We start from the raw sequence: 14,323 nt of genomic DNA, 5'->3' as shown, positions 1-14,323 counted from the left end.
GCTGTTTTATCCTACCATAATTAACAAAATGATTAAAAATCTTTTCATTCAAATAAATTTATTGATCATGAAATGAAAATAAATTATAAATCTAAAAATACTTTTATCTCAGCTTATGTTATTTAATTCTATTATATATATATTGAGGAAATTATGATATATCTTCAGTATGCCAATCCTACCTTCAAACTAGGTATATTTGGTTGCAAGAAATTTGCTTAAAAACTAATTTTAAGAAAATCATTTTGATTATTTGTTTTATTGAAAAATTAATAGAATTGGAAAGATTGTAGCTATTTTGCATAAAACTCCTTTTTTTTTTTCAATTTTTGGAAGTTTTGCATTTTTACACCCGTTCCCTGTTCAACTTTTTTGTTCCGTTTCTCTTTCATATCTGACCATGCATAATTCTAACGTACGTATACACAAATACGCTCCCTGCGGTTCCGGGTCGTCGCCATCTGGGGATAAGAACGGCCATGGCCATCCAACGGCCACCATTCATCTACCTGCCACGTGTTGAACCTACATCCGTCCATCTCGTGATCCGCGCACGCCTCAAATCAGAGAAAAAGAAAAGAGAAATGGCTGCCATTGTCTCTCTTTTATCTCCTCTCTCTCTTTTTGTGACGATGCCGGCCTCCTCCTCCGCCTCCTCCTCCTCGCCGAGGGATCCTCCATTCTCCACCGTCCGATAGCAATCGGACCCACCGATCGGACAGCCGACGATGGCCGCCGGCGCGGGGTGGGCCTCCATGTTCCCCGATGAGGTCTGGGAGCACGTCTTCTCCTTCCTCGCCGCCGACGGCGACCGCAACGCCGTCTCCATCGTCTGCCGCGGCTGGTACAGCATCGAGCGCCGCTCCCGGCGCCGGATCTTCGTCGGCAACTGCTACGCCGTCGCCCCCGCCGCCGCCATCCACCGGTTCCCCAACGTCCGCGTCGTCTCCATCAAGGGCAAGCCCCACTTCGCCGACTTCAACCTCGTCCCGTCCGACTGGGGTGGCCGCGCCGACGCCTGGGTCACCGCCATGGCGGAAGGGTGGCCGCACCTCGAGGAGCTCAGCCTCAAGCGCATGGTCGTCACCGACGACTGCCTCGAGTTCATTGCCAGGTCCTTCAAGAACATTAGGGTCCTCGCGCTCTCCTTCTGCGAGGGCGTCAGCACCGCCGGCCTCGCCGCCATCGCCGCCAATTGCAGGTCACCCTCACCCCCTCTCTCTCTCTCTCTCTCTCTCTCTCTCTCTCTCCCCCCCCCCCCTCCCTCCTCCCCTCTTTAATTATGTCTCTTGTTTTCTTCTCCCAATTCCAGTATGTTGTGCTGGGAGCGGGGTTTGGAGCCGAGATGTCGCTGTTCTAGTACAAGAAAGGTGGGATTATTTTGGGAATAAAAACGTCGACAAGAAGAATTTTCTCGTTTCGGGACGTCCGGAACTCTAAATTTGTGGGCGTTAGGGTTATTTGCCTTTGATTTTGGTGGTGGATTTAGCTTCTGCCACCGGTGGGGACAGTGGAATAATGTGGGGAGAAGTGATTAAGGGAGAAGTGTGCGATTTATTTTGTCTTAAAATTTATTTTTCGAAGTCAGTTTAGCTTCCGAGGTAGGGAAAAATGGGAAGCTGAAACGAGGGTTTTTTTTCTTTTTTGGGTGTGTGCGCGATAAATGAGATTTCCTCCAGATCTATAAGGGTATTTCAGTAGTCGGATGCTTTTAGTGTGTTTTTTTTGTAGATGATCCATTTTATTCCATTGATTAAAGAGATCAAAAAGGAAACTCTAAATCTAAAGGAGTGGTTTGGACTTGAGCTTTTGCTAAAAATCTCTCTTTTGTAAAATGAAATTTTGGTCGTGCTGACTGGTTTTGCCTAACTTTTGTGTCAAACTCCACCCAAGGTTGAGGTGGAAAGCTCCATCTCGTGTTTAAACTGGACATAGGTGCAACTTTTGATACATTGCGAATATCAAGTGCTCTAATCTCTGGTTCGGTCCCATTTTGGGGTTCTAATCGTCCTCCAGATCTTTGGTAGCTGGTTGTGATTCAAAATGAGGTGAAGAGGGATCGAGAGAAGCCCCCTATGTTATGTATTTCTGATAAGCTCTTGCTGGAATCCTGTCTCAGTTGTTCCTTTTCCATTTGGGGGCTTATCACCAAATTAAAAAAATTTATAATATCCTTGCTAATTGTTTCAATAAAGTTGAATTCTATTCGTATGTGACCTCCCTTTAGTCGCGCAAGAAGAAAGTTGGAAATTATGAATGAATCTGAGAGGAAATATTCTTAATTCAACATGGCCTGCCTGTAAGGAATACTCCATATAATAAGGAAGGTTGAAGCCAAAGACAACAGTTAATGTAAAGGACATGCTAGCTAATGGGCTGAAGTTATAGAATTTGTCAAAAGAAAATTTTCAGAGCAGTAAGTGTAACATCATAAATATAAGACTTCATTCATACTGCAAGGAAAAATTTATATGATACTTTCGACTTTTTTCTAGTGCTCTCATGATATACAACCAGGTTGACTGCTTGGATATAGAAATGCCTAGAATGGTAGACTAGGGTATATCTTGGAATGCTGCTGTCTAGAATCCATCAACTGTGCTCTGGCATTGGCCGGAAGCTGTTTTGCTATAGCGCATGACTCAGAGGATGCCTACTGTCATATGCATCTTTGTTCTAACTTTCTTGGTTTCTGTCGTCAAAAACATTTTCTTAGGTCCTTAAACATTATATTTTTATTCCTTTCTGTGAAACAGCAGCTGTCTTTTGTAAATCATCTTTTGTTGTCTTAATATCTACTTGAGGCTCAATTATTTGAAATACAATTATGACTGTTATGCTTGTTTACCCTGTATGTATCATGAAGAGCATCTGCGTGCATTAATTTTTGTGATTTACCTACTTGTATGACCATGATACATTATATGGTTAGTTTTCAATTGTCACTTCAACCTAGATATTGTCAGTAGCTTTTTTTATTGTTATTTTTTGAAAATCACTCTGTATATGGAAAATGTTCTTGCAGTTGGTTTCTGAGAAGTATCTACTTTCGATGCTAAATGTTTTTTTTTGTATGAGACAGCCTGTGCTTCTAACTTCCATATGATAAATAAAGTAAATATTCTCCTAAATCTTTCATGAGATCATGTTCATTATTGCAGAAATCTGAGGGAGCTAGACTTGCGGGAAACTGGAGTAGAGGAGAATTGTGTGCACTGGCTCAGCCATTTTCCTGAATCTTTCACTTCTTTGGTAAATTTGAGCATTGCTAGCATAGAAGAGGATGTGAATATCTCTGTCCTTGAGCACCTTGTGAGCAGATGCACCAACCTCATGACCCTCAAGCTCAACTATGCTGTGCCTCTTGATAGGCTTGTCAACCTCCTACGCAGGGCCCCGCAGCTGGCCAGCCTAGGAACTGGCAAGTTCACAGCAGAATACCGTCCAGAGCTCTTCTCCAAGCTGGAATCAGCCTTTGCAATCTGTAAAAGCATGAAAAGCCTTTCAGGAATATGTGAAGCTGTTCCAGAATATCTCCCAGCAATATACCCGGTCTGCGATGGCCTCACATCACTGAATTTAAGTTATGCTCTCGTGGATGGCCCTGCCCTCATCAAGCTAGTCAGCCGGTGCAAGAATGTTCAACGACTATGGGTAAATCCGCGTTACTTCCTATTCCTTTTGTATGGCAAAATGTTTCTTCGTCCATATTCCTTTCCTCTTGTAGGCCTTAATAACTTAGTTTGAGAATTTATATTTCTAGAATGTACAAAGCTGACATGCGATTTCCACCTAACATCACAGATAATTTCTTTAATTGCCCTAGGATCACCAATTTCATTTCTGTCATTTTTGTCATTGCTTTTGAATGTACCAAAACAATATCATTTGGATGCTGATTAGCGTTGAATTTTGTCAAGGTTCTGATCAATGGCCTTTTAGTTTTGTATAATTCTGTTTATCTGTTTGCCCTAGTTAATCTCTGCTAACTTTTTTCTACATACTCATCAATGAACATCAATTATTAGGTAATGGATGTCATCGAGGATGATGGCCTAGCTGCTGTGGCATCATCTTGTAAGCTACTTCAAGAATTGCGTGTCTTCCCTTGTGATCCTTATGGTGCAGATCCTGTATCTCTTACTGAGCATGGCCTTGTCACTGTGTCTGCGGGATGCCCAATGCTCCAGTCTGTCCTCTACTTCTGCCGACAAATGACCAATGCTGCTCTCATTGCTGTTGCTAGGAACAGTCCCAATCTCACGTGCTTCCGTTTGTGCATCATTGAACCCCGCACACCTGATTATGTCACTCTAGAGCCACTTGATGCAGGTTTTAGTGCCATTGTGGAATCCTGCAAGGATCTCAGGCGTCTCTCTGTCTCGGGTCTCCTCACCGATAATGTGTTTAGATCCATTGGGGCTGCTGCAAATCACCTCGAGATGCTCTCAGTTGCCTTTGCTGGGGATAGTGATGCTGGTCTACATTACATTCTCTCAGGCTGCAAGAGCTTAAGGAAGCTGGAAATCAGGGACTGCCCATTTGGAGACAAGGCTTTGTTGGCCAATGCTGCTAAGCTGGAGACAATGCGATCCCTTTGGATGTCGTCTTGCTCTGTGAGCTTGGGAGCATGTAGGTTGCTGGCTCGGAAGATGCCATGGCTTAATGTGGAGGTTATGGATGAGAGGAGAGGAGGGTCGTGGGCTTCACAGCCTGATGATTGCCCTGTTGAGAAGCTCTATGTTTACAGGACGGTTGCTGGGCCGAGATCTGACACACCACCTTGTGTCTGGACGGTGCAAGGTGCTATCGGATAATATAGAGGTACTGATTTCTATCTTTGTTTGTCGTCCACTTAATTACTATTTTTGTTTAAACTCAATCTTTTCTTCAAGTGATGAGTACATGGGTTGGGTTCAAACAGCACCAAATTGAGCGTGGACAAGGATATATTATCTTTGCCGGTTTAACTGCTGCGAAGTAGCTTGAGCTTCGAGGTTTTACTGTCTATAAAGGAAATGGATGGAACTAAGTATTCTATATTCTATGACATGTTTTAGCAAGGACTACCAGGAAAGCTTTGCATGTTAGGCATCCTTTTTATGTATATAAGGGTCTTTTATTTCCTCTTGTTAGCGACTCTGTACTTGTTATGAAAGTTTAAATTTTGAAGCAATATGCTTGCTTCTAATGTGTGCGAAGTTTGTGCGAAATTTAACTACAACGCTTAGTTGTTAAATTGCTGCAGATAATTACGATAAGCAGTGATGTTTGATCATGCGGCTCTCCATGATACGATGCCGAAGTATTTCAGTGAAGCCTGGTTCTCCCACAATGTTTTCCGAGTCCTTCAACATCACCCGCAAGCCATCATCTGTATGCTTGAAGTGCTCTCGTATGGATGGGATGAGACTTGGATGATTTGTGCTACATAATTAGTGCATGATGTTTCCGATCTATCCAACCTTGCGTGAATTGTTGGATAGATGATTTCAAGGACTGTGGAATGTTACAACTAGTATTTTGTTTGCTGGCGACATTCATGTATGGTATCAGTATGTTTTTTTTTCTTTAATTGGTTACGAATCCATGCTAGATATTGTTCTGTGGAAACTGTGTCCGAGCTGCTTGTACACCGCGCATGCTCCTTGTCACGATCATTGCATCGGAATCCTCGGAGTAAACCTCTCAGGATTTTTTGAGCTCGTGAATGCTTCGTGAATCGAGTGCTGCACCAACTCCATGCCGGATTTGTTGGCTTCTGAAGTGCAGCACTTTGTAGCTTTTTTGGCTTGGAAACCGTACTGCAATCAACATATTGAGCTTGGCTCGTTCTTTGGCTTGTGTCATGACCTGACAGAGCAACCAACGAGTACCTGTGACTGTGAAATGATGTCTTCAGCTCAAGGCTTGTAGCTTTGGGTTTCGGGAATGGAGAACCTCAAACCACTCTCTCCAATATAGGGATTGAGAATGAGACAAAAGTTTTCAGAAAATCACACACTCACATGCTCTCTTTCTCTAATATTTTGATAAAATTTGGGTTTTTTTTTTTTATTCCACTATTGCTTTTCTAGAGACACTAGATTTGAATGAACAAAGAACACTCTATCTATTTCAATTTAATGGAAAATGCTTTGTCATCCTACTAAAACCCCTCTGAAACTCAACTCATGTTTTTTTTCTAAACCATCGAGAGACAAAGTTGGCAATTCGGTCTTTGATAAATCAGATATCTCCCATGTTTGATGCTAAAATATTAGGTTTATAGATGTTCCAGCCGGATAAACGCAACAGCAATTCGTTCAGCTGATCCTTCCCAAGAAAATTCCTAGAATGGTCCCTAAATTGTCTAGGTTGGTTTGAGCTTGATCCAGCTTGGTTTGTGTTAGGAGTGGTTCTTGAAGCTCTGTTAAGTTGCTGCAAAAGCTTGGTTTTATTTGTTAAATCTCGGTCTTAAAATGTCAGCATATATCTCTAATATACATACCCGCATCTTCTCTTCACAAAACAGAGGTTCGAAAGGAGGGTTGGTAACTGCTACTTTCTACCTCATCGGGTCCCACTCATCACAACCCCTTCTATTTTGAGAAGGTTTGGTTGTCGTATCCCCAGTCTTGGAATATTGTTCGCGACGTATGGAGGGTCCCGGTGCATGGGGATGCAATGCAACGAGTCTCGCGCAAACTTGAGTTGACCACGAGGCGTCTTCGCCATTGGAACCACGAGGTTGTGGGCAACATTTTTTGCCGATTGGAGGGGGTAGAGACCTCGATCGCTGAGTTACAAAGAAAGGAGAACCTAGGGGGCGTGCTTCCGGAGGACGATATGGCCGATCTTCGGGAGCTACTTGCGACTCACCATTCGCTGCTACGGCAACATGAGATTTTCTGGAGACAGAAATCTCGGGTGCAGTGGGTAAGTGAGGGTGATAGTAATACTAGCTTCTTTCATCGGACGACGGTTATCCGGAGACAACAGAGCATGATCCACTCTCTGCGAGATGGGTCTGGCCATCGGGTGGAGGGTGAGCCTGCCATCTGACAGGTTTTACTTGATTTTTTCCGTGCCAGATGGACGGAGGATGAGGAGGCCAGTGATGGTGACCACCCTCTGAGGGTGGACGTGGGTATTGGTGATGTTGAGAGTGTATCCCTGATCCGGCCGGTGTCAGCACAGGAGGTGCAGGAGGCAGTCTGGGCCTTGGCAGCAGACAAGACCCCGAGACCTGATGGTTTCTCCCCTTTCTTCTTTCGGCAGTATTGGGGTATTATTCGACCAGCGGTGGTGGAGGCTATTCAGTGCTTCTTCACCCAGGCAACGATGCCTGAGGATTGGAAGGCTACTTTCATCACGCTTATACCTAAGCGTCAGGATGCGGCTGAGCCTTGTCACTTTAGGCCTATTAGCTTGTGCACAACCTTATAAAAGATTGTGGCAAGAATTATGGTGGGCAGGATGAAGCCCCTTTTGCCTGGTATCATCAGCCGGGAGCAGGAAGCTTTTGTAGCCGGTAGAAATATTTTCTACAATGTTATATTGGCCCAGGAAATGATGTGGGATCTTCGGCGAGCATCGAAGCGTCACAGCCTGATGGCAGTTAAGTTAGATATGGAGCAGGCTTACGACAGGATCAGGTGGAGTTTTCTCCAGCGGGCACTGGAGGCGTACGGCTTCCACAAGTAGTGGATTGGTTAGGTTAAGGGGTGTGTCCGGGGGCCAAAGTTTTCTATCTTGGTTAACGACACACCATCATCTTTCTTCGAGTCCACCATGGGGTTATGGCAGGGATGTCCCTTATCCTCTTACTTGTTTATTATCTGTGCTAATATTTTATCCCGTGCTTTGCAGAGAGTGTGCGCCAGCCGGGAGCTAGAGGCCTATGTCCCAGCACCGGGGGCCCGACCTATCTCCCACTTACTTTTTGCTGATGATTGTCTTCTTCTGACCAGGGCATGGATTCCAGAGGCACGGGTCCTTCGTAGGGTGGTGGCCGACTACTGCGCGATGTCCGGTCAAAGAGTGAACTTCCTGAAGTCTGCCATTTCTTTCAGCCCCAGCACGGAGAGCAGAGTCAGACAGGAGATCAGAGTGATATTGCAGATACCGGAGCAGGAGGGGACGCTGACCTACCTAGGCGTCCCTATCACTGGCCGGAGGCTACGAGTGGCAGAGTGCTCGGGCTTGGTGCAACGGGTCCAGAGTAGGTTGGAAGGATGGAGGGCGTCCTCCCTATCCATGATGGGGAGAGTGACATTGGTCAGATCGGTGTTGGGATCCAAACCGGTGTATCTTATGGCCAACATAGTGGTACCGAAGACGATCCTGTTGAGGATCGAGCGCCTTCTTCGGAGCTTCTTGTGGAGGCCATGGAGTACACCTGGTGGCTTGGGAGCGGGTTTGCCTTCCTACTAGTGAGGGTGGTCTAGGGGTACAATCCCTCATAGAGAGCCGCGAGGCGTTCATTGCTCGGCACGCAGCTCGGTTTATGTTAGAACCACACGGCCTCTCGAGTTAGGTGATGGCAGCCAGATATGGTCGAGGGGTTTCAGAGGTGGCACGGAGGGGTCGTCGAGTTTCTTTCATGTGGCGCGAGATCGGGAGGTACCTATCGTCAGTATCGGCACACACCAAGTGTTTGATTGGCGATGGCCGGAGTATTGACGTGACCAGCGATTCGTGGGTGGATACCCTTCCCCTGAGATGCTGGCCGACCATAGTTGATACAAAGGCAGTTGAGGGGCTACAGGTGTGCGACCTCCTAGCACTAGGAGGGGCAGAGTGGGACGAGGCCAGACTCCAGCTATTGTTCGGGGTACACCTAGCTGCGAGGATTCGGTCCCTTTCGTTACCAGGATGTGGGGGCCCAGATGTCAGGATGTTGGGCACCTCGAGCCGGGCTAGTGTTAGACTGGGAGATCTCTCCCGTGTTATTCAGCCGAAGCACGAGCCCGGGCCGGATTGCACTTAGATCTGGAGGTTCGGACTCCACCCGAGGGCAGCTCTCTTCTTATGGAAGGTGTTCTGGGACCGCCTTCCGACGAGAGCAGTACTGAGCAGGCGTGGCTGGGGAATCCCCGCAGAGTGCAGGACGTGTGGAGCTGAGGAGTCGGTGAACCACGTGCTTTTCCAGTGTACATGGGCGAGGTCGACATGGCAGTGGATAGGAATCCTGCAGGGGGCTCGTAGTGCGAGACTACAGTTCCTTAAGGTGATACGGCAGTGGCTAGCTAGTTTGCGGACTCGTGAGGAGGGCATCAGAGTGACTTGCACAGCACATCAGATCTGGCTGGCAAGGAATGCTCGTACTCTCAGCGAGGGCAGGGTGTCACCGAGATTTGTTGCAGAGCTTTCTCGAGCACAGGCCACAGAGATTAGGCTCATCCCTTCTTCAGATAGACCTTTGACAGCTCGGGATACCTGGGGTTCTCCCTTTGCTCCGGCAGCTCCTCAGGTGGTGTTTTTTACCTGGAAGCCCTCACCCCCGAGCTTCCTCAAGGTCAACTTCGATGGATCGGTGCTGGCGGTACGCGGGGTGGTGCATGCTTTGTCATACGGGGCCCGCACTCTAGGGTAGTGGCCGCAGATGGCTGCCAGTTATTTGATATATCGGTTCCGGGAGCAGAGCTACGTGCAGCCTGGGCGGGTCTTCGACATGCGCGGGTGGTGCTGCGGGCTAGCTTGATTATTCTGGAGGGCGACTCGGCCACTATTATCGGGTGGATTCAAAGGGGGTCGAGGGGTGAGAGTATAGACCACCCCTTGATCCGCGACATAGTTATGATAATAAGAGATGGGGGGGCCATCCAGGCTAAGCATGTATTTAGGGAGGCCAATGGGGCGGCCGATTGGGTGGCTACCTACGCGACCGACCACTTGGGGTACGCCCTTTGGTCGGAGGAGGGGGAGCTGCCATTGGCACTTCGCGAGTTGTTGTATTTTGACCTTATTGGGTGTATTCATACACGCACTGTATGAAGCATCCGCTTTCAGCAAAAAAAAAATAAATAAAATAAAATAAAATAAAAGAGGGTTGGTAAACACTCTTCTGAATTGAACCTGCTTCCTTGCCTAAGTGGCGAGGGTTGGCTCGATTTGATCTTTAAAATGTTTAGTAGAAACAAACCTACTCTCCCTGTTCATTGATTGCACCAATTGATGACAAAAGGGTCAGATACCCAACCTTATGGTTTGGCAGCCTTGGTTTCAATTACATTGAGTCATGTGCCTCGGAATTTTCAAGAATCCAAGGTTAAGGGTAGCTTGCATGACCAAAGCCAAAGATAAAACTTGAACCAATGGTAAAAAACTAACCATCAGTTGTAGCCACCGAATAAGATCTAACAATGCCAAGTTCATTGTCAAAATTAGGAGGGTATGGATCCCACCAATAATATTTCAATAGCAATGCAATCACTACTAGAAGCCAATCGACGATGCCCAGGTCATCATCGGGAGGAACTTTTCAAAGCCTTGCCCGTAAAGAAAACAAGTCTGAGATGGATTCTAGAATATATGATGTCATCCCACCAAGTATCTACAGAACCCGGAGCACTATCCGAAGGTCACGATTAGTCTGACTCAAAGGCATATACTCGGAGAATTTGACGATAGAGTTGTCACCTTTAGATGTCATCTGACAGCAATTAAGCTATCGTCCTAACCTTTCTGTTGCGGGGGCGGACGCTTTGGCCGGAGCCTCACGCAACAGTTAGCCCATATTAAGCTAGCAGAGAAAGAGAACTGCATTCCTCCCGAGGTATTGTCCGCTTTGGGCGCTCCGGCCCGCGCGTCCGGCGCAGACGGGGGGAGACTGGTGCCCTCACGGTTTTGTCCCACAAAAGGGCCCTCAAGAGGAAAGGATTTCCACCCCCCATTTAAGGCACAGAACATTTCCGCTACTAGCCGATGTGGGACTAAATTCGGGTGCACCCCCCACAACATAGCCCCCCTAGCGGGAAGGTTCCTGTGGCGCCTCCCAGTCCTAGGGGTAGTCTGCGGCAAGGGGCGCGCCCCTTCCTCTAGCGCCAATCTGTTGCGGGGACGGACGCTTTGGCCGGAGCCTCACGCAACAGTTAGCCCACATTAAGCTAGCAGAGAAAGAGGACTGCGTTCCTCCCGAGGTATTGTCCACTTTGGGCGCTCCGGCCCGCGCGTCTAGCGCATACGGGGGGAGACTGGTGCCCTCACGGTTTTGTCCCACAAAAGGGCCCTCAAGAGGAAAGGATTTCCACCCCCCATTTAAGGCACAGAATCTTTCCGCTACTAGCTGATGTGGGACTAAATTCGGGTCCCCCCCAAAACACTTTCCAATGCCAATTAGTTTACCGTCAAAAAGAAGTTTCTCTTAGAAGTTTGCCGGTGGCAAATAGTTTGTAAGCTTTAAAAGTTTATTTTTTGTAAAAGGTCCTAGATCCTATAATATTCCTATATACCCTTGTTATAGATTGGCAAATGAATTTGCTTGTTCTTCGAGTCCATATTAGCTCGTGTTGTTTTAAGATATTTTTTTTGTATGGTTGGTGACTTGGTTCTATGCAAGTCTTTGTGAAGTTCTTGGTCGCTGTGTGATACAACATGTTAATTAGTGGAATGTGGCCATTAGATTCCCAAAATTTATTTACTTCCTTACTTTTCCTTAGGATTCAGGTTTTGAAATTTATTTTATCCTTTCTTACTTCTAGGTTTAATTTAACTTCCACTTAGTAGTTTTGATTATTACTTGGCTAGTTTAGTCTTCTGTTGGTAGCTTTGAAGCTAACTTCAGGCTTTCTTTTCTTGCATCCTGCAGGCTTTGGTTTTGAAACATGGATATTCAATTTTTTTTTAAAAAAAATGGTGTCTTTTTTTTCTTGCTGGACCAAAAAGAAAAAAGGGGAGGAAGGGACAAGCCCACCCCTGCGTAGCAGCCTCCACTAGGTCCCTACTCTGCTAGGAGAATGTATGATGCGGGCAGAAATGACCGTGTAAGGAACATGGTGTCTTTAGATGACAAAACTAAAAGAAGAAAAAGAAGCAAGAGAGAGCAATGTAAAAACAACTTGCTATTACCCCAAAAAAGAAGGATTTTGCAAAAAAAAAAAAATCACATTCTCAATTTACGGGCTCAATATCTTTTCTTTTTTGTTTACTTTTGCAAATTTGATGCTAATTCTTGAGGCTAGGACAAAATTGTCCATTACTCACTATACTAGCTCACCAACCTACAGCATTGGTGTCCAAGTTTTAGATGAATTTACATAAAGTTGTGAATAACTAATTTAAGAATATAGTTGGCATCATAGAAAAATTACATTGATCTTGTGCAAGCTCGTTATCTTTACTCTTTTTATTTATTTTGTTCTAACAAGTTGTAGCACTAGTTACTTATTCTATATAATTATTATTGATGAATTTTATAATTTATTTTTGAACTCTATTTTTTTTATGTAAGTGCTGTATAAGACCTATGTACGAAATATTAAAAATTTCTGTATTTTTTCAACATACTAGCACGGCGAAGCAGACAAATCTAACCTGAGAGGGCTAAGAGTACATTTTATGCACCAACCCATAATATTGTTCGAGCTCGCATTAGTTCTCATTAGAAATTCTAAATTTAGAATTCAAAATTCAAATAAGTAACCCCAATTCCGATAGATCAAATTTTAGATTTGTAAAAAACTAACCATCAATTATAGCCACAGTCACCGTCCGAATAGGATCTAACAATGCCAAGTTGACCTACAAAATTAGGATGGTATGGATCCCACCAATAATGCTTCAATAGCAATGATCGATGTTAGAAGCCAATCGACGATGCCCAGGTCATCATCGAGAGGGTCTTTTTAAAAGTCTTTCCCGTGAAGGAAACAAATACGAGATGGATTCTAAAATATATGATGCCATCCCACCAAGTATCGGGAGGATCATTTTATGCACCAACCCATAATATTGTTCTAGCTTGCATTAGTTCTAATTAGAAATTCTAAATTTAGAATTCAAAATTCGAATGACTGAAATTTAAGATTCGTGAAACTTAGGAAATTGGGGGAGTTCAGCTCTAAGCGATGCAAACGCGCCCATTGGTAACCTTCACACGGTTTCGGGAAGGACACACGGTGGAGGGCAAGTGGAGTTGGTTTTCACCCATGGTCATATGCAGGACGGGAGGATTATGATTTTTTTTTTCTTCTGGTCAGTGTACGGAAAGATTGTTTTGAACATGGGAATTCTAAGTGACTTTGATACGACTCTTGCTTAGAGAACGGCAGTACCAATTTGTCACCCATTTGTCACCTATAAATAATCATTCAGTTCTCGGGCAGGCTGCTCTGACACCATGACCACTCAGGCGTTTCTCTATGATGTGTCATTTTTGAGTGACAGTGGCTACAAACCGAAAATTTTTTGGGTATTTTTCCCAGTGGGGCAATTTGTCCGTCGTGCTTTTGGCTTTAGGAAGTTAAGGACTCGTTTGACATGGAAGAGGCCAAAGTAAACTCAAAAGAATGCATGTTTCGAGTCACTGTACACAAGGTTTATCTGTAGTTCTCAAATAGATAAATGAACAGAGATCACATAAAATAGGAAGCTTTTTTTTTTTTTTTTGCCATGTGTACTAAGTAGGCTTCGAGAAGCTTTCTATATGAGAGATAGAGTAGCCCTACAAACAAGCGTGTATTTAGAGTAGCTAAAGAGGCTGCGAATTGGATGGCTGCCGACGTAGCTAGTACTTCGTGACCTTTTGTTTTTTTGATTTTATTGGATGTATGCGTTACTTGTAATATATGAAATGCCTGTTTTTTTTAAAAAAAAACTTTATGCCAAGGTGCCTGTTTATTTTTGTAAGCTTAAGGCTTAGATTATTGTTTGCGAGTTAAGATTTCAGATATGATTAAGCCTAGCTTGTTCTTTAGTTGCATCAAGCTTGAATGTACTTCTTACCAAGCCGAGCCCAGCCCTAGCTTGTTATGAACAACTTGGTATGAAGATAACATAATTACCAGAGTGAAGCAGACTAATATTTCAGGAGGAATAGAAATTATTCCATCCTCTGTTGTTCTCAAAGGAAATCCACCCTATGTTCACCTAAATGTCAGTTCCAATAGCAATATATTATTTTGTAACAAGTGATCTAATGGTAAAATGTCATAATTCTACAGCAGCTAATCATAGCCCATTATAACAGCCATTATTCATTTATTTTAAATTAAAATTATTCAAAGGTTTGATTGGACAAATAATGGCTGGTCGTCATCTCCCTTACGACGGTAGAAAAACAAACTTCCGCTGCAGTTATGGCCTGCCTCGCAGTCACAATCAAGCATGACATTAGAAAAGC

The 14,323-nt window shown here is 44.7% G+C and overlaps 1 protein-coding gene across 3 annotated transcripts; it reads left to right on the top strand.

Moving 5' to 3' along the window:
• Positions 1–601: 601 nt before the first annotated feature.
• On the top strand, positions 602–5,613 carry LOC103713980 (transport inhibitor response 1-like protein Os05g0150500). 3 transcript variants are annotated; one of them, XM_039125087.1, is made up of 4 exons: positions 602–1,201; positions 3,162–3,654; positions 4,029–4,824; positions 5,249–5,613. In XM_039125087.1, the coding sequence occupies exons 1-3, from the start codon at positions 729–731 to the stop codon at positions 4,815–4,817; spliced, it is 1,755 nt and encodes a 584-aa protein (XP_038981015.1). In that variant the 5' UTR covers positions 602–728; the 3' UTR covers positions 4,818–4,824; positions 5,249–5,613. The 3 variants fall into 3 exon arrangements, with proteins under 3 accessions (XP_038981015.1, XP_038981017.1, XP_038981020.1); XM_039125089.1 differs by lacking the exon at positions 5,249–5,613 and adding an exon at positions 4,925–5,201; XM_039125092.1 differs by lacking the exon at positions 5,249–5,613 and adding an exon at positions 4,896–5,201.
• Positions 5,614–14,323: the final 8,710 nt, after the last annotated feature.

This window comes from Phoenix dactylifera, chromosome 1 (assembly GCF_009389715.1).
Source record: "Phoenix dactylifera cultivar Barhee BC4 chromosome 1, palm_55x_up_171113_PBpolish2nd_filt_p, whole genome shotgun sequence".
In the NCBI taxonomy this organism is placed as follows: domain Eukaryota; kingdom Viridiplantae; phylum Streptophyta; class Magnoliopsida; order Arecales; family Arecaceae; genus Phoenix; species Phoenix dactylifera.
This window is presented reverse-complemented; position numbering and strand designations above follow the sequence as displayed.